Source organism: Chiloscyllium plagiosum, unplaced genomic scaffold (assembly GCF_037043375.1).
Source record: "Chiloscyllium plagiosum isolate Xiang-an unplaced genomic scaffold, Cpla_swu_hap1 HiC_scaffold_4, whole genome shotgun sequence".
Taxonomy (NCBI): Eukaryota; Metazoa; Chordata; class Chondrichthyes; order Orectolobiformes; family Hemiscylliidae; genus Chiloscyllium; species Chiloscyllium plagiosum.
In genome coordinates, this window is record NW_028270142.1 from 134,147,493 (window position 1) to 134,174,212 (window position 26,720).

Genomic DNA, 26,720 nt, shown 5'->3' on the forward strand with positions numbered 1-26,720 from the left:
GGCTGGTTACCCATGTGGATCATCACTGAAGGGTTAGCTGTGATCAAACAACGAAGCAGTTACCAGAATACCAGAAGTTAACCCTCAGCAATTGCAGAAATACAGTGCTACCCTTCATCTTTCTGTTTTAAGTGACTGTTTATTTACAGAGATTAATTCGGAACAGAATGTTAGTAACTGGGTGGCTATTTACAAACATACCAGCTCAGTTTTGGAACGCAGAAGGCAGTAAAATTGAAGATCTTAGTCTACTTTGATCCCTCAGAATTGAATTTAATTAGAATGTGCAGGCAAAATACAAAGAGTGGGGTTTGGAAATATTTAAAAGGAGAGCAAACAGGACGGTCAAGTATGCTCGCTGCCAGCTGGGATAGAGACTAGAGAGAGAGAGTGGTGTGTGAGATATGGGGAGGGGACTGCTAGTTGTCACTGAGTGAGTACAAATTAAAAATCACACAACACAAGGTTATAGTCCAACAGCGCTACTCCTAGTGCTTCCAATTAAACCTGTTGGACTATAACCTGGTGTTGTGTGGTTTTTAATTTTGTACACCCCAGTCCAACACCACCATCTCCAAATCCTGAGTGAGTAGGCAGACTGCCATCTGGGAGACATACTAGAGAGCAACAGAGAGAGAGAGAGAGGTAGACCAACCAGTGTGTGTGAGACAGAGAAGGGATCGATTGCTATTCCTGACTCAGTGGGTGATTACGCTGCCATCTGGGATACGTGCTAGAGAGCAGCAGAGAGAGACAACCAAACAGATGGGTGTGAGAAATATTGGGAGAGTCACAATTGTCAATTGTGACTGAGCAGATTGTTATGGAATACACCTAGAAAGCAGAGAGAGGGTGAGACTGCATTGGCAGATAATTGTTAGTTGTGACTGAGTGTAAGGGGTAGGCAGTTTAAAGGGGATAAAAGGATTTTTTCAACCAAAGGGTGGTTGGAATCTGGAACTTCCCACATTTCATAAGGGACTGGGGTTCGATTCCTGCCTCGGGTGACTGAGTGTGCGGAGTTTGCACATTCTCCCCGTGTCTGTGTGTGTTTGCTCTGGTTTCCTCCCACAGTCCAAAGATGTGCAGGTCAGGTGAATTGACTGTGATAAATTGCCCATAGTGTTAATACGTTAGTCAGGGTTAAATGTAGGGGAATGGGTCTGGGTGAGTTACTCTTTAGAGGGTTGGTGTGGACTTGTTGGGGCCGAAGGGCCTGTTTCCATACTGTAGGGAATCTAATCTCATATGCTGGGCATGTAAGACTATGGAACAAGTGCTGGGAAAAGGGTTTTAAACAGGAGCTATGCAGATTCGATGGGCTGTCGATATCTCTGAGTGAGCAGGTTTACAGTTGCAATAGTCACTGGAGAGCGACAGAGAAATTGGTGTGAGCTATACGGAGAGAATTGTTCATTGCAGTGATTCACACTAGAGAGCAGCAGAGAGGGACTGGTGTGTATGATATATCTGTAGAGAGGGGGGGGTTCGCTGTTCTGCAAGCTGCCCGAGCGAAGGGGAAGGCAATGGCCGGTTCGGGGGAGAGAAGCAGAGAGGAGCTGCTGGAAGAGTATCTGAAGGCAGCGGTACAGGTGGCCCTGGAAGCCGGCCAGGTACACAGAGGCTGGGGGAAGTAACCGGAGCGGATCCAGGCAGGAGATGTCTTTATAATGACACTTTATATCCTGAGAGGCCGCTGTTGTTTTTTAAAACAAAAGTGGGTCTGATAGTTTAATTTGAAGTAGGAAATTGATTTTTAACCCCGTGAAACAAGGTCTAGTGTTGTGTAACCAACTGATAGGCCAAGGAAATGGGGGGGGAGGGGGTGTTATAAAAGAAAGAAAATGGAATTGTTATACCAGTGACATTTCCAATTCAGGTGGGAGACCAGGATTAACGTTTCTTCTCTAAGTCATGCCTGCACGGATTGTCAGCCAGTGTGGGAATGTGGTGGGAACACGTTTCAAATGTTTTAAAACGTTAAGGAGGTACAACCTCTTTGGTTTAAATCCAGAAACAAAACACAGAGCAGACTGCTTCCGCCACCGGTCAGTCCTGAGAAATCCCCAGAGTCCGACTGAATGTCAGAGAGACCTTGAGATTAAACTGCAGTCCCCTATAGTTCATGTTCCACATTTCAACCTCTTCACACCAGCATGGAGGAGGAGAAGAAGGAGGAGGAGGGGAGAGGGGGGGTTCGGCCACCCCACCACCCGGTGGGATTCTCCGTCTCCATGAAGAGTGTGGAGGAGGAGAAATTACGAGGACGACTGAGGCTAGAAAGGTCAGCCTCGCCTTTTCCCATAAGGTTAAGGGGCGTCCTTTTTCATGTTTTGGGGTTCGCTAAGCAGGCCAATGCTTCCTCAGGTGGAAATGCTGTGAGAGATAAAAGGTGGTAACCTTTCAGTTCTCTGGGAATTAATGGGAGCGGCTATAATCTAACACAAGGAGTGGCCGATGTAATGTATATGATCCAGAGAGAGTGCAGCTGACAGTTTGAAACAGGGCTTCTGGAATTGATTTAAAAATGAATTTGCCCCTTCTCATTTCCACTACCTCCTGTATTCTTGTGCGGTTTATTTAGCAATCTCTTCATCTACTTGGTGAGGGAGGGGTACCATTGCTCCGCCCTGTACTCTCAGGCCCCAGATTCCCAGTGTGTTTTATGGCCATCTCATCAGCCTGATCTTTTCAGCAAATGGAAGTGGGGAAGCGACAGCCCAGTGGTATTATCGCTGGATTGTTAATCCAGAAACTCAGCTAATGTTCTGGATATCTAGATTCGAATCCCTGTGTGGTAGAGGGTGGAATTTGAATTCAGTAAAAAATCTGGAATTAAGAGTCTAATGATGACCATGAATCCATCGCCAGATTGTTGGAAAACCCATCTGGTACACTAATGTCCTTTAGGAAACCGCTGTCCTCGGTCTGGCCTACACGTGACTCCTGACCCACAGCAATGTGATTGACTTTCAACTGTCCTCTGGGCAATTAGGGATGGACATTAAATACCAGCATAGTCCACATCCCATCAATGTGTACCAAAAAAGGAAAGGACGGCGGAATCTGGAAATCAAAAACAGAAATTGCTGGAAAAACTCAGCAGGTCTGGCAGCATCTGCGGAGGGGAATCAGAGTTAATGTTTCGGCTTCAGTGACCCTTCCTCAGAAAACTAGAATTGTTGTATTCAGTATCAAATCAGGATGAGCCAGAGACAAAGGGAGGAATGACAATTCTATTAATGCAGGAGGCATGTAAAAGAGAGAAAAGGTCATTCTTAATTAATGTTTAGGGTTACATTTAAAGAAACCCAATAACAATGAAAACGTAAGATATTCCACACTTATAATAGCTCTTTAAATTCACGGGGGGTTGACTGGTAATAATTAAGTTATCATACCATTAAAATTGTAGTTGTTCATTTTAGCCTAAGGCTTCAACATTGGGAAGCGAGTTGTTCATCTACCTACACATACAGCAATATTATCCTGTTCATTGCCTCTCAAGTTGAAGCCAGATAGTGAGTTGAAAACAGAAAGAGTTAGAGAAACTTGACAAGTCTTGCAACGTCTGTGCAGTGAGTTAGTATTTTGAGCCCAGTATCACTCCTTCAGAGAGTGAGATATTTTCGTGACACGAATAGCAGACGGGTGTATTTCAGACAATGTTTTTGGTGAACTGAATCTGTCTTTATCCGTGCCACTATAATTTTCGCCATGAGTAACAGCAAACAACTGTTTACAATATATATTAATGACTTGGGGGAAGGAAGTAAAATGTATTGTAGCCAAATGTGCAGATGTTGCAGAAATAAGTTCTGAGAGGGATACGAATAGTTTAAAAAGAGATATCGAAAGGTTAGGTAAAAGTGAGCAATAAAGTTAGCAAATGGAGTATAATGGGGGGGGGGGGGGGGGGATGCAAAGCTGTTAATTTTGTAAGGAAGAACAGTATTACTTTAAATGGAGAAAAGTTGCATCATGGGCTTAGGGTCACTTGTGCACAAAACACAGAAGGCTAGCACACCAACAACAGGTAATCACGAAGGTTCGTGGAATGCTGGCCCTTAATTCGAGGGGATTGGAGTATAAGAGTAGGGAAATCTCACTTTAACTGTACAAGGTCCGGGTGAGACCACTGCTGGAACGCTGTGAGCAGTTTTGGTCCCCTTACTTAAGGAAAGTATTTGATTCACTGGCAACAGTTCGGAGAATGTTCATTCAGATATGGAAGGATTGTCTTATGACCAAAGGTTAAACAGGTTGGGATTCTCCTCATTGGAACTTAGAAGGCTGAGGTGTGATCTGATTGAGATATATAGGATTCTTGAGGGATTGACAGAGTAGCTGCTGAGAGGATGTTTTCCCTCGTAAGGGAATCTAGGACCAGAGGGCATTGTCTCAAAATTAATGGGTGTGAATTTAAGATTGAGATGATGAGAGAGAAACTTTGGAACTGTTTGCCACAGAGAGCTGCGGGGCAGAGTCTGTGTCAAAAGCTGAGATAGATAGATACATCAATTCTTAATCAGTAGGAGAATCAAGCATATGGGGAATGGGCAGGAAACTGGCCGTGAGAAATGTCAGATCAGCCATGAATAGTGGAGTAGGTTTGAGGGGCCAAATGGCCTACACCTCTTCCTTCTTCTTGTGGTCAAATGCCATTAGCCTTATTTCGCCAACTAAATATGAGTCATGGTTTTATGCGGCATCTTCATGCAGATCTGCCACTTCATAGCTCTTTCCCTCTTTCTGCAATGGATTTTTTTTTCAGATGGAGAAAATGCCATGTTCCAGAGTGAACAGAGTCATTTGAACAGATTGAGTAATTCAGCCAAGTTTGGCTTTGGAACAAACTTGCTCAAGGAAAAGACTTGTCTTGGCTGATAGCTGAATGTTGAGTGTCTGCCTGTTTTTAAAAATATGTATACATATTCAAAATAAGAATTTCCTGAGGTGTGGAAGTGCAGTGTAGGAGGAGAGTACTAAATGTAATTTAATCTAACAGTAAAAGCAAGTTACTGTTATAATGTCCTTATCTTTGTTCAAAGATAATTAGGGAAGCATTAACAAGTGAAAAGCGAGTGCAGACTAAGTCCTCAGCAGCAGACCTCGTAACTGAAACAGACCAGCTTGTTGAAAATCTTATCATCTCAACGCTAAGCAACAAGTTTCCTTCACACAGGTATGTGGTTTTCACTGACAGTTTTAGGTCCCAAAAATGGTATAACTCTGTTTTTGTCCTTTCCCCAAATTTGATGCAGATTCAATAGTATTACCAAAGAAGCTGGAGAAAGTGAGGACTGCAGATGCTGGAGATCAGAGTCGAGAGTGTGCTGCTGGAAAGGCACAGGCAGTCAGGCAGCATCCGAGGAGCAGGAGAGTCGACGTTTTGGGCATAAGCCCTTCCTGATGAAGGGCTAGTGCCTAAAACGCTGATTCTCCTGCTCCTCAGATGCTGCCTGACCAGGTGTGTCTTTCCAGCATCACACTCTCGCCAAAGAAAATGAAGCTTGGGCTGACCAACAGACCAATCTTTACTCATTGAAACAAGTGCTTGGTGAATTTCAAAATTGTTGTAATATTTACTAATGTCTAAATTTTCAGCCTCCTTTCTATGGTTATCATTTCAATGACAGCATTGGTGGAAACAAGTTATTGGAAGGGATTGCAGTTTAAGTCTTTTTTGCATTGTATGTTTGCAAGCAATTGGCAAATGCAATATTCACTGACCAGAATTGTTCAATTGCTTAACTCACTTAATTCAGGTAATAGGGAAAACTATGTTTTTTTATAAAAAAAACTATTCTCCGGTTCGATAGCTTTACCTCTTCAAACCAGTGGAAGCTGCAAAATGAAATTAGTGATGTTCCTAAAGTTCTTCCAACCTGCTGTACCATTCAATAAGGTCATGACTGTTATTCCGCCTCAAGTACACTTGTCCATCCCATTCCTTTGATTCCATATAATTTACAAAGCTGTTGATCAGAAATTTAAGGATACTCATTGTTTGAGTGCCTACAGCCCTTTGGGGCAGGGAATTCCAAAGATCCATAACCCGTTATAACCAAAAGGATACCTGGACTACGGGGAGAGATTATACCAATTAGGAAACAATGGATGCGAGTATAAGAGGTATAATTAGTAAGTTTGCAAATGACAGCGAATAAGGTTACCTCAGATTACAACAGGATCTTGATCAGATGGGCCCATGGGCTGAGAAGTAGCATATGGAGTTTAATTTAGATAAATGTGAGGTGCTGCATTTTGGGAAAGCAAATCTTAGCAGAACTTATACACTTAATGGTAAGGTCCTAGGGAGTGTTGCTGAAAAAAGAGACCTTGGAGTGCAGGTTCATAAAAGTGGAGTTGCATGTAGGTAAGATAGTGAAGAAGGCGTTTGGTATGCTTTTCTTTATTGGTCAGAGTATTGAGTACAAGAGTTGGGAGATCATGTTGCGGCTGTACAGGACATTGGTTAGGCCACTGTTGGAATATTGTGTGCAGTTCTGGTCTCCTTCCTATTGGAAAGATGTGAAACTTGAAAGGGTTCAGAAGCGATTTACAAGGATGTTGCCAGGGTTGGAGGATTTGAGCTATAGGGAGAGGCTGAACAGGCTGGGGCTGTTTTCCCTGGAGCGTCGGAGGCTGAGTGGCAACCTTATAGAGTTTACAAAATTATGAGGGGCATGGATAGCATACATAGACAAAATCTTTTCCCTGGGGTGGGGGAGTCCAGAACTAGAGGGCATAGGTTTAGGGTGAGAAGGGAAAGATTTAAAGACCCCTAAGGAGCAACTTTTTCACGCAGAGAGTGGTACGTGTATGGAATGAGCTGCCAGAGGAAGTGGTAGAGGCTGGTACAATTGCAACATTTAAAGGGCATTTGGATGGGTATATGAATAGGAAGGGTTTGGAGGAATATGGGCCAGGTGCTGGCAGGTGGGACTAGATTGGTTTGGGATATTTGGTTGGCATGGACAAGTTGGACTGAAGGGTCTGTTTCCATGCTGTACATCTCTATGACTAAATCTGTTTTCTCTAGTACTTAGAAGGTTAAGGGATGAATTGATTGCAGTCTTCAAAATACTAATAGGAAAAGACAGGGTAGATAAAGATAAATTACTTCCGCTGGTTGGAGATTCTACAACTTGGGGGTGGAGCCTGAGAATTATGGCCAGACCATTCAGAAGATAGAGTCATAGAGATGTGCAGCATGGAAACAGTGCCTTCCATCCAACTCATCCATGCCGCCCAGATATCCTAAATTAATCTAGTCCCATTTGCCAGATATGTTAGGAAACACTTCTACACACAGGTGGTACAGGTTTGAAACACACTTTCACAAACAACAGTGGATGCTGGATCAATTGTTAATTTTTAGTCTGAAGACATTTTTTTTAAGCAAAAGTATTATGGGATTTGAGCCAAAAGTAGGTATATGGAGCCATGATCTCATTGAATAGTGGAACAGCCTTGAGGGGCTGAATGGCCTACAATTGTTCCTTTGAGTGAAAATAATTCTTCTCCTCCTCTGTCCGAAATAACCTGCCCTGATCCTGAGTGTGTTATCCCTATTTCTAGGCCCTTCAGCCAGGGGGAAACCACGTCACTGCACCCACCCTATCCAGTTCTTTTGGAATCTTTGTTTCCAGATAATCGCCTCTCATTCTTCTAAATTCCGGTGACAATAAGTACATTCAACTCAATCTTCTTATAGGACAGTGCTTTAGTCACAGCAATCAACCTGAGGGGAGAATGACAGAGAGAGAGAGACCATTACAATAATGCACAACATTTTAAAAGCCATCAGTGCAAAAGTTTATTGCCTTTTGTTTACTTGGTGTTGCTTGATATTGAGTTCAGCAAATGAATATTGAAGTGACCAATCCCAGATTGGTGCGAAATAGTTTGGATGCGGACATTATGAGCAAATATTACAGTTAGGAGCAGGAGTAAGGTATTCACCCTAAAGGCCTGCTGCACTATTTAATAAGATGATGGATGATTTGTCTGTAGCTTGAACCTTACTTGCCAGTCTTCTCCCTGTGTCAGTGAAATCCATTGTTAGTCAAGAATCTGTCTAACTTAGCCTGAAAAATGTTCAATGATCCAACCTCCACTGCTCTCTGGAGAAGAAAATACCACGGACTCATGCTTTGAAAGAGAAAATTCTTCTTCTCTGCATTTTAAATAGGAGATTGCTCATTTTGAATCTGGTCCCTAATGCGAGTTTCTTCCATAAGGGGAAGCATATTTTCAGCATCCATGTTGTCAGGTTCCCTCAGGATCATATACATTTCAATAAAGATTATAAAAGTAGGGATGTACTTCTGAGGCTCTATAAGTCCCTGGTCAGGCCAAATGTGGAGTATTGTGCGTAGTTTTGGGGCCCCATATCTTCAGAAGGATGTACTGGCCCTGGAGTGGGTAAAGACAAGGTTCAAGAGAATGGTCTCAGGGATGCAAAGCTTAACATATGAGGACTCTGGGTGTAGACATGATGGGGTTTAGAACGGTGAGGGTGGATCTAATTGAAACATACTGAATGGCCTGGACAGAATGAATGTTGGGAAGGTGTTTCCATGGTAGGAGAGATAAGGACACAAGGGCACAGCCTTAAAGTAAAGGAAAGATCTTCTAGAATGGAGATCAGGAGAAAGTACTTCAGCCAGAGAGTGGTCAATCTATGGAATTCACTGCCACAGAAGGCTGTGGAGGCCAGATCATCCCGTACATTTAAGATGGAGACAGACAGGTTCTTGTTTGTCAAAGGGGATCAAGGGTTACAGGGAGAAAGCGGGAGGATGGGGTTGAGAAACTTATCAGCCATAATTGAATAGTGGAGCAGACTTAATTTCTGCTCGTATGTCTTATGGACTTCTAACATCTCTCAGCTTCCTATATTCCAATGAGTACAGGCACAACCTGCCCAACCTTTCTTCATATGATAATCAATTCATCCCAGGGATCATTCAAATGAGCCTTCGGTGAACTGCTTCTCACTCAATTTATATCCATTTGTAGACTCCTTTTTATATTTGAGCTTTATTTTATTCTTTCTTTTTTTAATAGCGCCAAATAGTGCCCTTTAGTTTCCTCTTTTGTCAGATCACCCATGCGTTTTTTATATATGTGTGTGTATTTTTTACATATTGTGAGATAAAGAAAAGATACCTTTGTGAATAGATTTTATTATTTTCCACCACCAGGAAAACACCCACGTGGCTAAATGTGCATTGACAAGCAAAGCCTAAGGCCAATGCTGACATCAGACAAAATGAGGGAGGGAACAAAATCCAAGTGAGGTTGGAGATAAACCACCCCACCGCCCTACGGTGCCCATCTCTCACTAATTGAGACCAGGAATTGAATCTCAGCATCTTGGTTATCTTGTTGAAAGCCAATCATTTGTAAAATTATTTTAACTGTACAGGTTCCAACAACATACCAACAGCAAATATATAAAACTTCACACTGAGCATCACTGAGTAAAGTCTGATTGTCCAATTAAGACTTTGATAGAATTATCAAATTCAATGATTGGTGAATCAATTCATTAGTAAACTAGTCAATTTTTTTTCCCAGCAGTCTGGCGGCTTTCATGCTGATTAGTTACATGGAAATCCTAGAATGTGTTGGCTAAAAGAGCCAGCCTAAACCTACACACTTCCTGCAATGTGGTGACTGGAGCTGTGTGCAATACTCCAGGTGTGGCTAACTGGTTTATTGTATAGTTCTTCATAACCTCGCTGTTTTAATATGCTATATCCTATTGGGCTCCTGTAAGAGTGGCTTATTCTTGGGGTCATTCGCTGCAACATTCTCCTTTTGATGAATGGAACTTACTAAATCAGAATATGGTTGCCTGGGTGATGATGGCCAGGCTCTGCAGTGCCCATTGTTCTTTAAAAGCCACTATTGTGTCTGTGGGCATGCTCCCTCACATAAGACACTCAAGTGCGGGTGTAACCACAAAGAAGGGTAGGCAGTTGGGCACAGAGACCCAGCTTGCTGCCTGGACCTGTTAATCTGCTGAGTCTAAGTCCTGTCTAATTATCAGTGGCAAATAATCAAACACTAATGAGAAGAGATACCATCTTTCACAGCTAGATGTAGGAAAGCATGATAGGAATAGGTGCAATTGGCATGAATGTTTCAGCATTATTACAACAATTAGGAACTATAAATGGCATTAGCAAGTTTTGAGAAGATTTGTAGCTCAGGTTGATGTTCTGGATGTAAGTTTGCTCGCTGAGCTGGAAGGTTCATTTTCAGACGTTTCATCACCATACTAGGTAACATCATCAGTGGTCATCTGGTGAAACACTGGTGTTATGTGCCTCTTTCTGTTTATGTGTTTAGGTTTCCTTGGGTTGGTGATGTCATTTAGATTAGATTACTTACAGTGTGGAAATAGGCCCTTCGGCCCAACAAGTCCACACCGACCCGCCGAAGCGCAACCCACCCATACCCCTACATTGACCCCTTTAACCTAACACTACGGGCAATTTAGCATGGCCAATTCACCTGACCCGCACATCTTTGGACTGTGGGAGGAAACCGGAGCACCCGGAGGAAACCCACGCAGACACGGGGAGAATGTGCAAACTCCACACAGTCAGTCGCCTGAGTCGGGAATTGAACCCGGGTCTACAGGCGCTGTGAGGCAGCAGTGCTAACCACTGGGCCACCGTGCCGCCCACACTTGTTCTTTTTCTCAGAGGGTGGTAGATTGGGTCCAAATCGATGTGTTTGTTGATAGAGTTCCGTTTGGAATACCATCAATCAACAAACTCCTCAATTTGGACCCAATCTACCACCCTCTGAGAAGAAGAATAGGAAATGACATCACCAACACAGGAAATGATGACATCAACCCAAGTAAACCTAAACACAGAAATAGAAAGCGGAACATAACACCAGCGCTTCACCGGAGGCCCACTGATGATGTTACTAGTATGGTGGCAAAATGTCTGAAAACAAACCTTCCAGCTCAGTGAGCAAACTTACATCTATAAATGGCATGTCAGTCTCCATTAGAAGCTAGACCAAAATTGCCAGATTCTCCACTAGAAGACTGTTATATCATCAGACTGGGAGAAGCTAATGAAACTTCAACATTAACACTTTCAAAACTATAATCTTATATAACATCCCTCCCCAAGCTGTTTACTATCAACATTTATACAGTTTCCATTTACTGTTACACCCCCCCCCCCCCTCCCAAACAACTGCCCACAAGTGTCCGCTACATAATCGCAGGATATCCGGATGTTGCTCAGTTCTTCCAAAGCACATTCCCTTCTGAATTGAAGGATTGGGAGGTCTTTGACTTAAGGACCATGGACCATTCTTCTGTAAATCGTTTCTGCATTAGTGAAGTGTTTTATCTCTCAGATGTCCTTTTGTAGAGAATATCATTCCTGCTGAACCCAGTATTTGGTGTATTATCTTTTATGTGGAGATTCCTTAATCTCTTAATTTCCTTCACAGGTGAACTCTTCCCGGCTAATTTAGATAGTTGTCCATAATATTGATTTGGGATGCTTTAATTTCATGACTATCCAACGTTGAGGACAATAGCACAGTTGGAACAAATGTTTTCTTCCTTGTATTATTCTAGTCCTCTTGATCTTTTTTTTATTTGAAGACTTTTTTTTTAGTGTCCTGGTTTTAAAACTAGGCATTTGCTTTCTTTTGATTGAGTCGCAAAATTGTGGACATTGGTCTGGGTTCCAAGGAGTCAGTCAGGGGCGGCACGATGGGTCAGTGGTTAGCACTGCTGCCTCACAGCACCAGGGACCCGGGTTCGATTCCAGCCTTGGGCGACTATCTGCACGTTCTCCCTGTGTCTGCGTGCGTTTCCTCCGGATGCTCCGGTTTCCTCCCACAGTCTAAGTTAGGTGAATTGACCATTCTATATTGCTCATTGTGTTATGTCATTAGTCAGAGGGAAGTAGGTCGAGGTGGGTTACTCTTTGGAGGGTCAGTGTGGACTTGTTGGGCTGAAGGGCTTGTTTCCACACTGTAGGGAATCTAATCTAATCATTCTGATTTATTTGAGCAACCTTTATTCATTGTTTGGTTTAGAAGTATTATTTATCCATTCATTTATTGTTAATATGTTTGTTTATTCCTATTCCTTTGAAAGTTGTTTTAAATGTACAGTATTCTAATGCTATTTTAACCTATTGGTTTAAATCTTGAACCCCTATGTTAAATCAATGCTGGCAAAATTCTGTTGCCTTGAAGCTTCTTCAGACTTTTAAACTTTCTTATAATGTCTTTTCTTTGCCTATAAACTTTCAAAATCAGTATTTTGATAACACTATATGAAATTCTTCCAATAAAGCATTAAACTTAAATAAGTTAATGAGAAAAACTGTTGTTACTTCATTCTAGGTTTAGCCTGTGTTAAATGACCAGGCTGTGTCTTGGTTTCCTGCTTTAACAATTAAAATGGTGATTCAGCACCTTCTAAAGTAGTTTCCCACCTTCATCATGGGCAAAATTGATGTTTTCTCAATTTTCACGCCCAAAGCACTTCTCCTTGCAAATTTCTTTTTAATACATTTCCGTGGCTGAGCCTTAATAGATTTTCCTACTGAAAACCCAGTTTAGATTGTGTGTCCCAGTCTTCTAAAAGCCTTGCAATTCTTAATACCTTCTTCTGTTAAACACTTTTTTTTCCCAGTCGTTTTAAGTTGTCACTTGAAAACATGCTACTTTCCTGACACTATGCTGTTAGTATAAAGTAATTTTCTGTCCATTACTCTGCACACTATTGATATGCTTTGAGCCTGCTGCTTAAATGTCGGTGGTACTTGGTTTTGAAGGGTGAATGCTCCCTTTCCCTTCTTTCCTTCCCAACTCCGTCTTTTGTTCCTTTACTGTGAAGTTTTCCCTTGCCCTTGAGGATCTCTAACTCTCTCAGACCCTTTTTATTTAAGGAGTCTGCCTCTTCCCAGTGTGGCTAGCATTTACTTTCTTCCTTACTCGCATTGTTTTCCTTCTGTCCCTTACAAGGTAAAGGTTTCTTCTGGAGTGCTGCTGATTGCCTGTTGGTTTTCAGCTGCTAATCGTCTGTGTCCTGATTAACTGTAAATTAATTTGCCTTCAGAATTTTATTTTCCCCGGTAGCATGGAATCACTCCACTATTGTATCATGAGGTACTTCAGCAACGTTAGCCACCGATGATCACCATATCATATTGGGTTCTGGGTAACAGATTAGCATATTGTGATTAGCATATTTTGCTGCCACCCATCCTTCTTTCTCATTGTCACTGAGAGAGTCTTAACAAGAAGAGGCATTTGTCTTGCATAATAAGGTGTAGTTTTTTGCATGATTAAAAATCACACAACACCAGGTTAAAGTCCAACAGGTTTACTTGGAAGCACTAGCTTTCGGAGCACTGTTCCTTCATCAGGTGGTTGTGGAGTATAAGATTTATTTTGCTATAAATTTTGTGTCTTACAATCTTACACTCCACAACCACCTGATGAAGGAGTAGCTCTCCGAACGCTAGTGCTTCCAATTAAACCTGATGGACTATAATGTGGTGTTGTGTGATTTTTAACTTTGTACACCCCAGTCAAACACTGGCATCTCCAAATCATTTATTGCATGATAGTGTCACAATTTCACTGGAAAGAGTGCACAAGAATGCCGCACTGTTCCACAAGCTGTCACCCCAAAAAAAGTACAATAACCAAAAGGAATAATTTACCTTAGGACAAAAGTAATTCACGTCAGGTATTTTTGGTAACAGGGAAAGAACTTTCTTTAATGTAATATTCTTAACTTTAACTGGAACAGTAAATCAAACATTTTTCTAATTTATGCAACTTAAACTTTACCCCTTCAAAACTGCAACTACACTTAATCATGATTAACACAGGCGAAAGATAAATGTTTTAACCATATGCCATGGGTGCAAAAGAATGTACTTATGGTAAACCAAAGATCAACAAAGTGGAAAATTCCTTTTTTCATGGTACTTTTCATTTTTGTAACAATGATGGTTGAGAAAGTGAACTTGGGTCTTGTATGAATTCTTCCTAATGAGCTTTCTTGGATTTACTGTCTTTTCCCACATAGAGAGAGGAAGAGATAGACCATTTCAGTTTGTGTCCTCTGATATTCCCCAATCCCCCGCCATGCTGCTCTTGACATTTGCAGCTTTTTAACTCTTTGCAATTTAACCGATCAGTGTTTAGTGTCTTTCCATCTCATTCTCCCTTACCGCTTCAAAAAAAGTAACATTTTATTCCACAGTTCAACAATATGTAACACCTTTAACTTGCAAAACTTTCTTGTATTCTAGTTTATAGAACTCCACATTCCACTTCAATTTGCAATATAGTCTCATAAGTGAAAACAATGTTGTCTTTTACAATTGCAGTAGTTACGATTAATATTAACCCATTAGGCATAACTACACCTATCTGGAGTCAAAAATCACAGCACAGATGTACAGCACAGAAACAGACCCTTCAGTCCAACTCGTCTATGCTGAATAGATATCCCAGCCTAATCTAGTCCCATTTCCAGCACCCAGCCCATATCCCTGCAAACCCTTTCTATTCATTTACCCATCCAGATGCCTTTTAAATGTTGCAATTGTATCAGTCTTCACTACTTTCTCTGGCAGCTCATTCCATACACATACCACCCTCTACGTGAAAGGGTTGCCCCTTCGGTCTCTTTTATATCTTTCCCCTCTCACCCTAATCCTATGCCTTGTGGTTCTGGAATCCCCCACCCCAGGGAAGGAATTTGTCTATTTACCATATCCATGCCCTTCATGATTTTATAAACCTCTTTAAGGTCACCCCTCAGCCTCTGACGCTGCAGGGAAAACAGCTCCAGCCTATACAACCTCTCCCTATAGCTCAAATATGTGCTGGTATCTAAATGCAAAATTTCCCAATTCTCCAGTAAAAGGCTATTACATCATCAATTTCAACATCAACCTTTCGGAAATGTAATGTTATACAATATTCTATTCCTGTTTTAATCAAGGAAAGTATCTTGCATGATTTTAAACTCACTTTATTTACTTGGTCTGTTACCTCCTATCAAAGAATCTATCGGGTTTCTCTGCTATCCCAACCTTTTCTGTATTCTAATATTCATTGAGTATTTCTTTGCCTTGTTTTCTGTTCCCAAATATCCAATCTCTCTCTTCTCTGGAATGAATTCCATTTGCTATTTTTCTATTTATCTGACCAGTCTATTTCTGCAGCCTATAATTTCCTTCTTCACTATTAATCACATGCCTTTTGTTTCATCTATGAACTTCTTGATCATGTCTCCTACATTTAATTCTAAATTGTTCCATATATATAACTAAAAGACTTAGAATTGAGCCTCGTGTAACCTCACTGGAAACCGTCTTTCTCAGTTGCAAAATGACTCATTGTTCATAACCATTTAGTTCCTGGCTGTGAGATATTTTGGACCTAACTTTTCTTTGAATCCCCATGGACCATTAAGTTCCTGACCAGTGTACCACGTGGATCCTTATCAAAAAGCTTGTTAGAGACCATGTCAACTATTCTATTTCTGGCTTACAGCTACCAGATAGATTGAGTTAATTTTCATGAGCTAACGTTGATGGGATTTGAACTCTTGTACTCTGGATTACTTGTTTAATGCTTTATGGATCAACAGCAGGTAAATGATGTTGAGGTACAGATGAGCAATGACCAACATGAATGGCAGGGAAAGCTGGATAGTCCATTCCTGTGCCAATAGCTGATGGTTTCAAGTCCCTGCTCTCATACCAGTATGTGAAATTGTTTGAATTTGTTCATTGTAAAAATTAAGAAATTTTAATACTGTATGGACTATATTTGTTGGAAGTTGTGCAGTTTGGTTAATGGTTGACCAGAGCTGACATGATTTCTGAGAGTAAATGAGCATTCTGACAAAAAAAAAGTATAATTAATGGATTACCATGTTTCTGTAAATTCCAAAAAAATGAAGTTTATTTCATTTTTGGGAGGAAATGAGCTTTCAGTTTGATGTTGCACATATGCTACAGTAACTTAACAATTTACAACTCTTGACCAAAGCAGTTGCATTGAATAACCAGTTTCCTTTCTGCCCCAGTATCTTTAATGTGAAAATGTTACATTAAGTATTTGCTTTTGTTAATGCCATTTTACATTGCTGCCTTCATACTGGTAAATGTTTTGCAATATGAGGAAGTTTTATTTATTATGAAAACTCCCTGCAGCCTTGGTAGCATTTCTGAGCCTTAGTTTGAAAAATAGAGAGATTTTTGCTCCTTTTGTCTGACATGGAACCATTTTTTTTCTGCCCACTTCCATTCCATGCATAAACATGTACGGCTGTGATGTTGCGACTCTGCAGCTGAATATTGCAGTGGGCTTATGATCATAATTAGGGAGAAAAACTTCTTCTCCACCCTCCACAAACCAGCTTACAGCTACATCCATGACCTGTGCGGTGAAGCAGTATCCTTGCACATCACAATCAAACTGATATATTTGCAGCCATAAAAGATATTTGAGAAGATTATAAAGTGGTGGAGTTAGGTATGCATTGACCAAACAGTCTAACATCCCTCATATATTTATTATTTACATAATGTATATCCATAGGTGGGTTGGACCTTTAAAAGTGTGTTGCTTCAGTGTAATTCAGAGACATGTCCTGACCTTACGTCAAAAGGGAGCTTCAGAAGATTCCTTGGCAGAGGCACCGTTGCAATACTTCACAGATTTATGCCCCAAGAGATGTAGGGATTGTACTATCAAATTGAACAAGCCTAAGGAAGAGACTGAATGCTTCATAAACTGGAGAGTATATGGTGTGGGAGAATCACTATTTTGGATAAAGGCACATGATCAAAAGAGAGACATGGTGTGGTTGGATTTCTGGAGGCATTTGATCAGATGCCCATCAAAGTTATTGGGGAAAATAGAAGCTCATGATACAGAAGGTAACATATTTATATGGAAGTTTGGATGGCTGGCAGCAAACAGAGGGGGTAGAACCAGGTCTCTCTGTGTCTCATTGATAGGATATGATGAGGGAGAGTTCCCTTAGGTTCACTAATGTCTTTTAAGGAAGGAAATCTGCCATCCTTTCCTGGTTTGGCCTACGTGGGCCTCCAGACTCTCAGCAATGTGGTTGATTCTTAACTATCCTCTGGACAATTAGCCATGGGTAATAAATGTTGGCCCAGTCCGCAATGCCCACGTCCTGTGAACTAATTAAAAGAAAGGGTGTTTTTGCTGGTACCTCAACTGTTGACCGTTTGCATCAGTGACTTAGATAAGGGAAGTGAAGGTATGGTAGCTAACAGACAACAGATAAAGGTGGAAAAGTATGTTGTGTAAAAGACATGAGGAAGTTGCACATGAGGTGGGTTGAATCTGGCAGATTAATTATACTGAGGGTAAATATAAAATTATTCACTTTGGCAGGAAGACTGCCAGAGTATTACTTAAATGATGAACAACTCTCTGGAATTTTGAGGTACATGAGGAATATTAGCTGCATAATCAGAAAGTTAGTACACCGATACAGCACAAAATCATGAAGGCCAACAAGTTACCACTAAGGGCTGTCGAGGCTGTGTTATTTAGTATACTCAAGGCTGAAAAAGACAGATTTTTAAACAGTAATGGAATTAAGGGTTATGGGGAAAGGTCAAGAAGTAGAGTTGAAGAATATCAGATGAGCAATGATCATATTGAGTCTGCGGATGTTATTCTTCAGTTATACAGGGGATTAGTGAGTTCACATCTTGAATACTGAAGAATGAAAATGCATTGGAGGAAGTTCAGAGCAGATTTGCAAGATTAATATCAAGAATGAATGGGTTTTTTTCTGATGATAGGTAGGAAGGCTGGACATATTTGCATTGGAGTTTAGAAGAGAGAGGTGTGACTTGATTGAAGCTTAAGACCCTCAATGGTCTTAATGTGGACATGGAAAGGAAGTTTCCTCTTGTGAGGGAATCCAGAACTGGAGGCCACTGTTTTACATTAGGAGTCACCCTTTCAGGGCAGAGTTTAGTGTTTCTTTTTCTCTTAGTGTTGTGTGACTTTTACCACAGAAGGTAACTGGAGGTGGGGGTCATTAAATATTTGTAAAGCAGAAGTAGATTGATTCCCTAGTCTAACAAAAATCTAAGAGTATTGGGGTAGATGGAAATATGGAATTTGAAACACAAACAGCTCAGCCTGATCTTATTGAATGAAACAGCAGGCTCGAGGGGCTGAATGGTCTACTTCTGCTCTTATTTTGTCTATTAATATTGTCATACAAGATCATATGGATCACTAATGACCTTTAGGGTAGTTATTGCTTTGTCCATACTGACCTATGTGTGATTCTACACTCTTGTCTACGTGGGAGGGTCTGGGGGTGAAAGGGGGGAGGCACCAATTTTGTAGGCAGGGCCTGATGTGGCAAATTAAGTCACTAATCACCGAGGGGGAAGTGGGAAGATACAAACTTAAGCGGATATGGGTGTAATTCACTTGCTTTAAAAATGCCAAAATATTTTGCACCAGAAATTACCCTGAAATTATTGGTACAAACCAGTAGAAACACAACCTCATTATATTTGGAAAGTGAGAGTGCTGGATTTGAAAATATTTAAAACTCAACTTCATGGCATTGGGGAGTTTTGGCAAGGGAAGATTCAGCATAGAGAGTGGGAGCAATTTGTCACTAATCAATCCTGTGCTGTTTGTATTGAAGTTACACTGACCATATCACCACAACCCCAATGTGGTTACTTTCCTTGCAATTCATTATTTATTTTATTTTCAGTATAACTGGATCACATTAGCTTTAGATGGTAGCTAGACACTACAGGCTTTCAGAGAACATCTCCGGGACACCTGCACCAATCAACCCCACTGCCCCGTGGCCGAACATTTCAACTCCCCCTACAACAGTGCCAAGGACATGCAGGACCTGGGCCTCCTTCACTGCCACTCCCTCACCACCCAATGCCTGGAGGAAGAACGCCTCATCTTCCGCCTCGGGACACTCCAACCTCATGGCATTAATGTGGACTTCACCAGTTTCCTTATTTCCTCTCCCCCTACCTTACCTCAGTTCCAACCTTCCAGCTCAGCACTGTCCTCCTGACCTGTCCCACCTGTCAATCTTCCTTCCCACCAATCCACTCCACCCTCCTCTCAAACCTATCACCTTCACCCCACCTCCATCCACATATTGCACTGTCAGCTACCTTCTCCCCAACCCCACCCCCCTCCCGTTTATCTCTCCACCCCAAGGGTCCCAGCCTCATTCCTGATGAAGGGTTTTTGCCCAAAACATTGATTTTCCTGCTCCTCGGACGCTGCCTGACCTGCTGTGCTTTTCCAGCACCTCTCTAATCTTGGCTCTGATCTTCAGCATCTGCAGTACCCACTTCTACCTACTACAGGCTTTCAGTTTAATTTTGAAATGTAGAAGAGTCATATGGGACTTGAACTGTTAATTCTGTTTCTCTCTTCACAGGTGCTTCCTGACGTGATTTTCTACAGCATTCTTTGTATTTGTGTTTGTTTCTGATTTCCAGCATCTACAGTATTTTGCTTTTCTCAATTTATTACTGTTGTGTTAATTCTTGTTTAAAAACACCAAAGAAACTGGGTTATTCATAAACAAGCACAGGCTGAAGAAACTCTACAATTCTGACAGTACTTGCAGAGAGAGAAGCCATGTTAATGTTTTGAGTCAATGTGGCTCTTCTTTTGAGCTAAGTAATAATATCCTCTATTCACCAAGTCTGACTGACAGCCGTGACTGTTTTTATGCAGATTTTTTGTGTTCTGTTCTTAATTAAAGAACGATATAACTGACTTCAGTATTGAATAGGAGAAAGTGAGGACTGCAGATGCTGGAGATCAGAGTTGAGAATGTGGTGCTGGAAAGGCACAGCAGGGCAGCATCCGAGGAGCAGGAGAATCGATGTTTTGGGCTGATGAAGAGCTTATACCTGAAACGTTGATTCTCCTGCTCCTTGGATGCTGCCTGACCTGCTGTGCTTTTCCAGCACCACACTCTCAACTTCAATATTGAATAGTCATATCATTTAACAGTAAAGTTACGGTTAGCTGGATAAACATTTATAACATTAAACGAAAGTAATAACGTGACAAAACAAATTTGTTACAACTTGAATTCTCAGTTTTGGTGGCCCTTTTGAAAGGTGCAGGAAAATCGAATGAAAGATCCCTTCTGATCAAAGCACTGCTTCGTTTTGAGCCATTTGACTGAGAAACCTCCAGTACAAACAGTTGGTCATTATGTAAGATACAGTTGGATTGACAAACCCAATGCATTGTTGCTATTTTTAATTGAATCCAGCTTCTTGTTGCAGATTTATTGGCGAAGAATCTGTTGCAGCTGGTGAAAAGTGCATTCTGACTGATGACCCCACTTGGATTATAGACCCCATCGATGGAACATGTAACTTTGTACATGGGTATAATCTGAGCTTCAAAAGATTATTTCCAATGTTTCTTAAAAAAAAAAGGTTGTCTTACACACCAAACTGTGTTATGTGTCCATGTTTAAATATTGTACAGGAATATTATGCCATTGCATAATGACCATAATTCCACTCTGTCATCTTAGAGCCAAAGAGATGTACAGCATGGAAAAAGACCCTTCGGCCCAACCTGTTCATGCCGACCAGACATCCCAACCCAATCTAGTCCCACCTGCCAGCACCCGGCCCATATCCCTCCAAACCTTTCCTATTCATATATCCATCCAAATACCTCTTAAATATTGCAATTGTACCAGCCTCCACCACATCCTCTGGCAGCTCATTCCATACACGTAGCACCCTCTAAGTGAAAAATTAATGTTCATTAACTGAAGGAAATGTTTGCTTTCGAATGTGTTAAACAACAAATGTTGGCAACATTTTAGGCAGGTGGTTTGTATTTTTAAAATGAGCACCCACAAACTAAATCCACTGCTAAACTTGGAGGCAGCCCTTCGTGAATAGGGCAACATCCATACCAGTTTCCCTGTGGCAAAATATCTCAGATTGGGAGAGGCAGTATGGACAGTTCTAAGGAAGGCTCTTCCTATTCTGTGTTGAATGTGAGGACTCTTAAAGAAGGAAGTATCTGTCCTTTGTTGTTAATGATGTGTAGATGTGTTGGTGCTGTCTTCACCATTAAATTAATTCCTAGCCTGTCATGGAGATTGATGAATTATTATTACCACTTTACTATTTGTGGAATTTTATACAAAACCAGGAAGAATGCAAATGTCAAATATAAGAAGTTGATTCCACAGAAGCTATGAAGATGTAATTGTAACACTGAGTTGGCAAAGAAAAAGTGCTTGCAATCATATAGCACATTTTCATTAACTCCGGACATTCCAACGCACACTTATAGCCAACATGGTACTTTGGAACTTTGTAGTTACCATAGTAATGTATGAAATGTGTCAGCAAGTTTATAATTAGTGAAGTCCCATGAATAGTAAAGTAGATAGTGGTGCTAGTTAAAGGGTAAATATTATCCAGAATACCAGAAAGAACTGCTCCTTGAAGTGCCACAGAAACTTCAGCATGAGAGGGGCAGTAGGTTTTCACTTAATGCCACACCAGAGATGGAGTCTCAGACAGTGTGGCTGGAATATTATGCTGGAATACTAGAATAGAATCTGTACTCGAGTGGGACTTGAACCTACAACTTACTAGTGAGAGTGCTACCAACTGAGACATGGTAGGCAAGCAGGAGGCTGAAAGAACGCAGCAAGCCAGGCAGTATCAGGAGGTGAAGATGTCAATGTTTCGGGCGTGATCCTTCCAAGGGTTACATCTGAAATGTTATGATTTGGAGATGCCAGTGTTGGACTGGGGTGTACAAAGTTAAAAATCACACAACACCAGGTTATAGTCCAACCTGGTGTTGGACTATAAACAAATAAACCTGTTGGATTATAACCTGGTGTATGATTTTTAAATCTGAAACGTTGATGTCTTCACTTCCTGATGTTGCCTGACTTGCTGTGTTCTTCCAGCCTCCTGCTTATCTACCTCAGAATTCAGCATCTGCAGGTTTTTTTGTCTCTAATCAACTGAGCCCCAGCTGATATAGTATGAAGGGGGGCGGGGGGAGTGTTAAATTCTAATGAGGTTAACATCTTATGAAACAAGTTTGGGTATTGGAAAGCTGCATGTTTTTGTGAACTAACAGTGTTAATAGCAGTTTAACTGCAAAGCAAGGAAACAGTCACTTTTCCACCTGAATATCAGTTAGGTTTCCCCATTAGGCCAGCAATTGTGTGTCTCTCTCTTACTTTGTAAAGTGACATTATTAAATCAAACAGAATTGTGACACTGACTTCTCTTTTTTAGAACACCGGTGGTGGCAGTTTCTATTGGACTTTCTGTCAAAAAAGAGGTAAAAAAAGAAATGCATGATTAAACTGGCCTTATCTTTCGACCCTGTATTTTGCATCGAATTACATCACAGTTTCATCTGTTGCCTTCCCCTCCCCAATTTCCAGCACTTCCTTAAGAAATTAACTCTGTGCTAGTCTGTTCCAGATAACCAACCCCCATTGGTGAGAACAGGGTCATTTGATTAGTCGGGCCATCATAGATAAATCTGATTGGACATTTTCCAGCCAATCATTTTGTGGCTTGATTGGATGACAATGTGGAGCAGGTAGTTTCCTCCTCAGAGGACAACACACTGAGGCTTGTAACTTGATAATAAAGCAGACACAGATTATGGAAATTGAAATATTCAGGAAATTGGACTGTGATTTTGGCTAAGTCTGAAGAGAGTTGGAGCCTTATCTATTAGACCCTGAAGAATTAGACTCCAGTTACATTTATTCATCCATGGGTTAGGGATGTTGCTGGCTAGGGCCAGGATTTATCGGCTATCCTCAAGCTCAGAGCTATCCACGTTGCTATAGGCCTGGAGTCACATATAGGGAAGGATGACAGATTTCCTTCCCTCAAGTACATTAATGAACCAGATGGGATTTTTATGACGATTGTGGTTACATGATAGCTATTAAACTAGCTTTTCAGTCCAGAGTTTGTTTTTAATTTTTGAATTCAAATCGTAACACTTGCCATGGTGTGATTTAATCCCACGTAACCCAACCTTTACCTGGGGTTCTGGATTACTTGTCCAGTGGTTTACCACTACATCATCACCTCCTTACATCAAATGTAAAGATCAACATTCTTCATCATAGATCTGCATTGAGATGGTTGTTTTTGACACTCGTATTCTGAGGGAAATAAGGTTGTGTGTTGATCTGACATATTAAATGTGAATGGAAGAGGTTCATAGATCAGACTGAAATACATTTTCAAGCCTTGGTGGAAGACGGCACAACATAAAAGTTGAATAATGTAGCAGAGCCAGTCATGGCTGTATGAGAAGGATTGGGTGAAGAATCAATTATAGATTGATCCAAGTGGAGTGTCACATTCGTGGTGACAGGATTGACAAATCAAGGCTAAAGTTTTCGCATTTTGTCTTTCTCTGCCCCTCTCCCTACAAGTGTAGTTTACTGTCTGGGAGCACAGAATTGTGGAATTATCTTTCAGAGGATTTTAAAAATGGGACAAGGAAGTAAAACTCTAAAGAAAAACAGTGCATAAACCATCTCAAGGGGCAACATAGAAACAGAAAATTTACTGCACATAAAGAGGCCACTTGGCCACCGTTGTTCTGTACTAGAACTGCAAAGTTGTGTGTGTTGGGTCAGAGGACTAGACATTCTCAGAATGTCAAGCAGCATGTTTTGATATAAAAGGAAAGGGAATGTGATGCCTGGCAGCTCTAATACCTGCCAAGGCTGAGTGGGTAGTACTTTCCCCTTGGAATTGGAAGGTGTGGGTTCAGGTGGCACTCCAAGGATTTGGGCATCAAGTTCAGGTTGACCGTTTAGTACTGGTGCACCTTTTGGAGAGTTTGACTGTTTTTCAATGAGATGTTAATCTGAGGTTCTCTCTTTATCTCTCAAACAGCACCTAAAAACAAATTGTCTGGTCAATGCCACCTTGTTGTTTGTGGAATCTTAACTGTAAATTGGTTTACCATGTTTCCTCCTTTTACATATTGTCATGTGACTACACCATAGAGTGTAATTGTGGCACGGGAGATTATTTGTCCCAATGAGTCCTTTAAAGACTGACTGACTATAAACAGCTTTGGGATGTCCTGAGGATGTGAAAGGCACTATATGAATGCAAGTCCTTTTTATTCCATTTGTCAAGACTGTTTTTAAGGGTGGAATTAGGAATACACAGTAGTATATATGTGTCCATAATGTATTAGTGATCTTCGGAGTTCAAGAGTGACATTTGAATAAAACATCTGCATTTTATTTCCAAACAAAAAAAGCAAAGAGCAGATTCTGGAAGTCAGAAACAAAATCAAAAATCATGGTAAAACTCTGCAGGTCTGGCACCATCTGTGGAGAGAAAGCAAAATTAACATTGGGGTCCAGTCACCTCTGTCACAGCTGATTGTAGCTAGGATAGTAGCTACCTCAACTCTTTTTCATTTCTCCCCTTGCCCAGTCCCTGCCCACGTACATCCACAATTCCTCTTCTGCCTTACACTTCAGAATTTCCAGTTTGCAGGCTCCAGCCAGTTCCTCTTCACCATGGATGTGCACTCCCTTTACACCTCTGTCCCCAATCAGGATGGACTCGGGGTTGTCCATTTCTTCCTGGGGAAAGAAAGGCCTGAACCGTTCCCATCCATCACCATCCTCCTCTGCCTGGCTGAGCTCATCCTCACTCTGAATAACTTCTCTTTTAACTCCTCTCATTTTCTTCAGGTCAAACAGGTGGCTATGGATACCCACTTGTGCCCCAGTTATGTCTGTCTCTTTGTGGGGTACATGGAACATTTCTTGTTCAGGTCCTATTCCGGCCCCCACCCATAATTCTTTCTCCATTATATCGATCATACCATTGATGCTGCTTCCCACTCTCATCCGGAATTGGAAATGTTGATCCATTTCAGTTCCAATTTCCATCCCTCTGTCACCTTCACCTGGTCCATCTCTCACTCCTCCCTTAGCATTTGTTTCCATTTCAGGGGATAGGCTGGACACCAATTTCCACCATAAATCCACTGACTCCCACAGTTACCTTGACTATCTATCCTTGCACTGGGCTTCCTGTAACCCCATTCCATTTTCACAGTTCCTCCATTTCCATCATATTCGTTCACATCATACCAACTTCGACAAGGGAGCCTCCAAAATGTCACCTTCTTCCTCATGGAAGATTTCCCAGCTCTGTGGTTGACAAACACTCAGCTAGGTATCCCACATTTTGGACCTCACTCCCTCTCTTACCTCCCACAACAGCGATAGGGTTCATCTCATCCTCACCTGCCATTCCCACCAGTCCCCACATCCAGAGGATCATTAACCACCACTTCCGCCACTTCCTGCGGGATGCCTCCATCAGATACATAAACCCCTCCCCTCCCTTGTCAGCCTCCTGCAGGGACCGTTCCCTCCAGGACACTTGGGTCCCTTCCACCTCACAAGCCCAACATGTCCCACATTCCTTTGTGATCACAGAAGGTACAACGCCTGGCTATTTACCTCCTCCCTCATCACTATGCAAGGCACTAGACGTCTTCCAGGTGAAGCAGTGATTTACCTGAATTTCATTCAATCTAGTCTCCTGTATTCGCTGCTCAAAATATAAGTCAGTTTTGGGAAATGAAGCACAGACTGGGCAACCGCTTTGCTGAACACCTCTGTTCTGTCAGCAAAAATGATCCAGTGCTTCCAATTACCTGCCATTTTAACACACCAGCATGTTCCTTGGCCAACACCTCTGTCTCAGGCTTGCTGCAAAGCTCAGCACAAATTGGAAGAACAGCACTTCATTTTCTGCTTGGGAACCCTACAACCTTCTCGACCCAATGTCAAGTTTGATCATTTTAGGGCTAAGCAACTTCTCCCATGTCCTTACCCCAACACGCTAGACTTGTCATCAGATGGGCTGTCACCACAGCCAACCATTGTCAGCCAGTAATGATCCCCATTAGCAACTATTCATTCTCCCAGGCTGACTCTTACCCACTCCTTTGTCTGTCCAACTGTTGTTCTCTTTCTCTCTGAGCTCTATCTCCATCTACCCTTCACTCCTCCCCCAATTTCCACTCCTACTACCCATCTTCAGCATATACTGTAAACCAATCTTTTCTCAACTCCAATGAGCTCTGAAGAATGGTCACTGGACCCAAATCATTAACTCTGCTTTCTCTCCACAGATGCTGCCAGACCTGCAGAGTTTTTCCAGCAATTTCTGTTTTTGTTGTTGCACTTTGTTTCTCTGCCCAAATCATTCATTTCTAAAATTTTGGTTTATTTGGTGTTAGCAACTATTTCTTATTTTCTGAAGTAAATGAAAACAATTTTTTGTCCTAAATATGATGGTTTGTGGTTTTACACAATGCTAAAACACTCACCTGCAGATGACTAAAAACTGCTCAATAGTCCAGATCATCTTGGAATACAGCATTAACTCCAGCTGCTTTACTGCCCTGTCCCTTGCTTTCTGAAACCTCTCTCTGCTGTCTCCTCCATTATCAAACATTGACCTCTGAACCACAAAATTGAAGTCCTCCCTCTGGTCTTAATCAAGATTGACACTCTGTGTTCCCTTTAATACTGCACTGACTGTTGGAGA

General features: G+C 41.5%; 1 protein-coding gene across 1 annotated transcript in view; it reads left to right on the forward strand.

Moving 5' to 3' along the window:
- The first annotated feature begins 1,487 nt into the window (after window positions 1-1,487).
- Window positions 1,488-26,720, forward strand: part of impa2 (inositol monophosphatase 2) — a 41,402-nt gene continuing 16,169 nt past the window's right edge. The window contains exons 1-4 of the mRNA XM_043687741.2: window positions 1,488-1,613; window positions 5,052-5,185; window positions 20,385-20,489; window positions 22,389-22,434. Coding sequence (XP_043543676.1) covers window positions 1,527-1,613; window positions 5,052-5,185; window positions 20,385-20,489; window positions 22,389-22,434 — 372 coding nt within the window. The 5' untranslated portion in view covers window positions 1,488-1,526. The remainder of the gene's footprint in view (window positions 1,614-5,051; window positions 5,186-20,384; window positions 20,490-22,388; window positions 22,435-26,720) is intronic.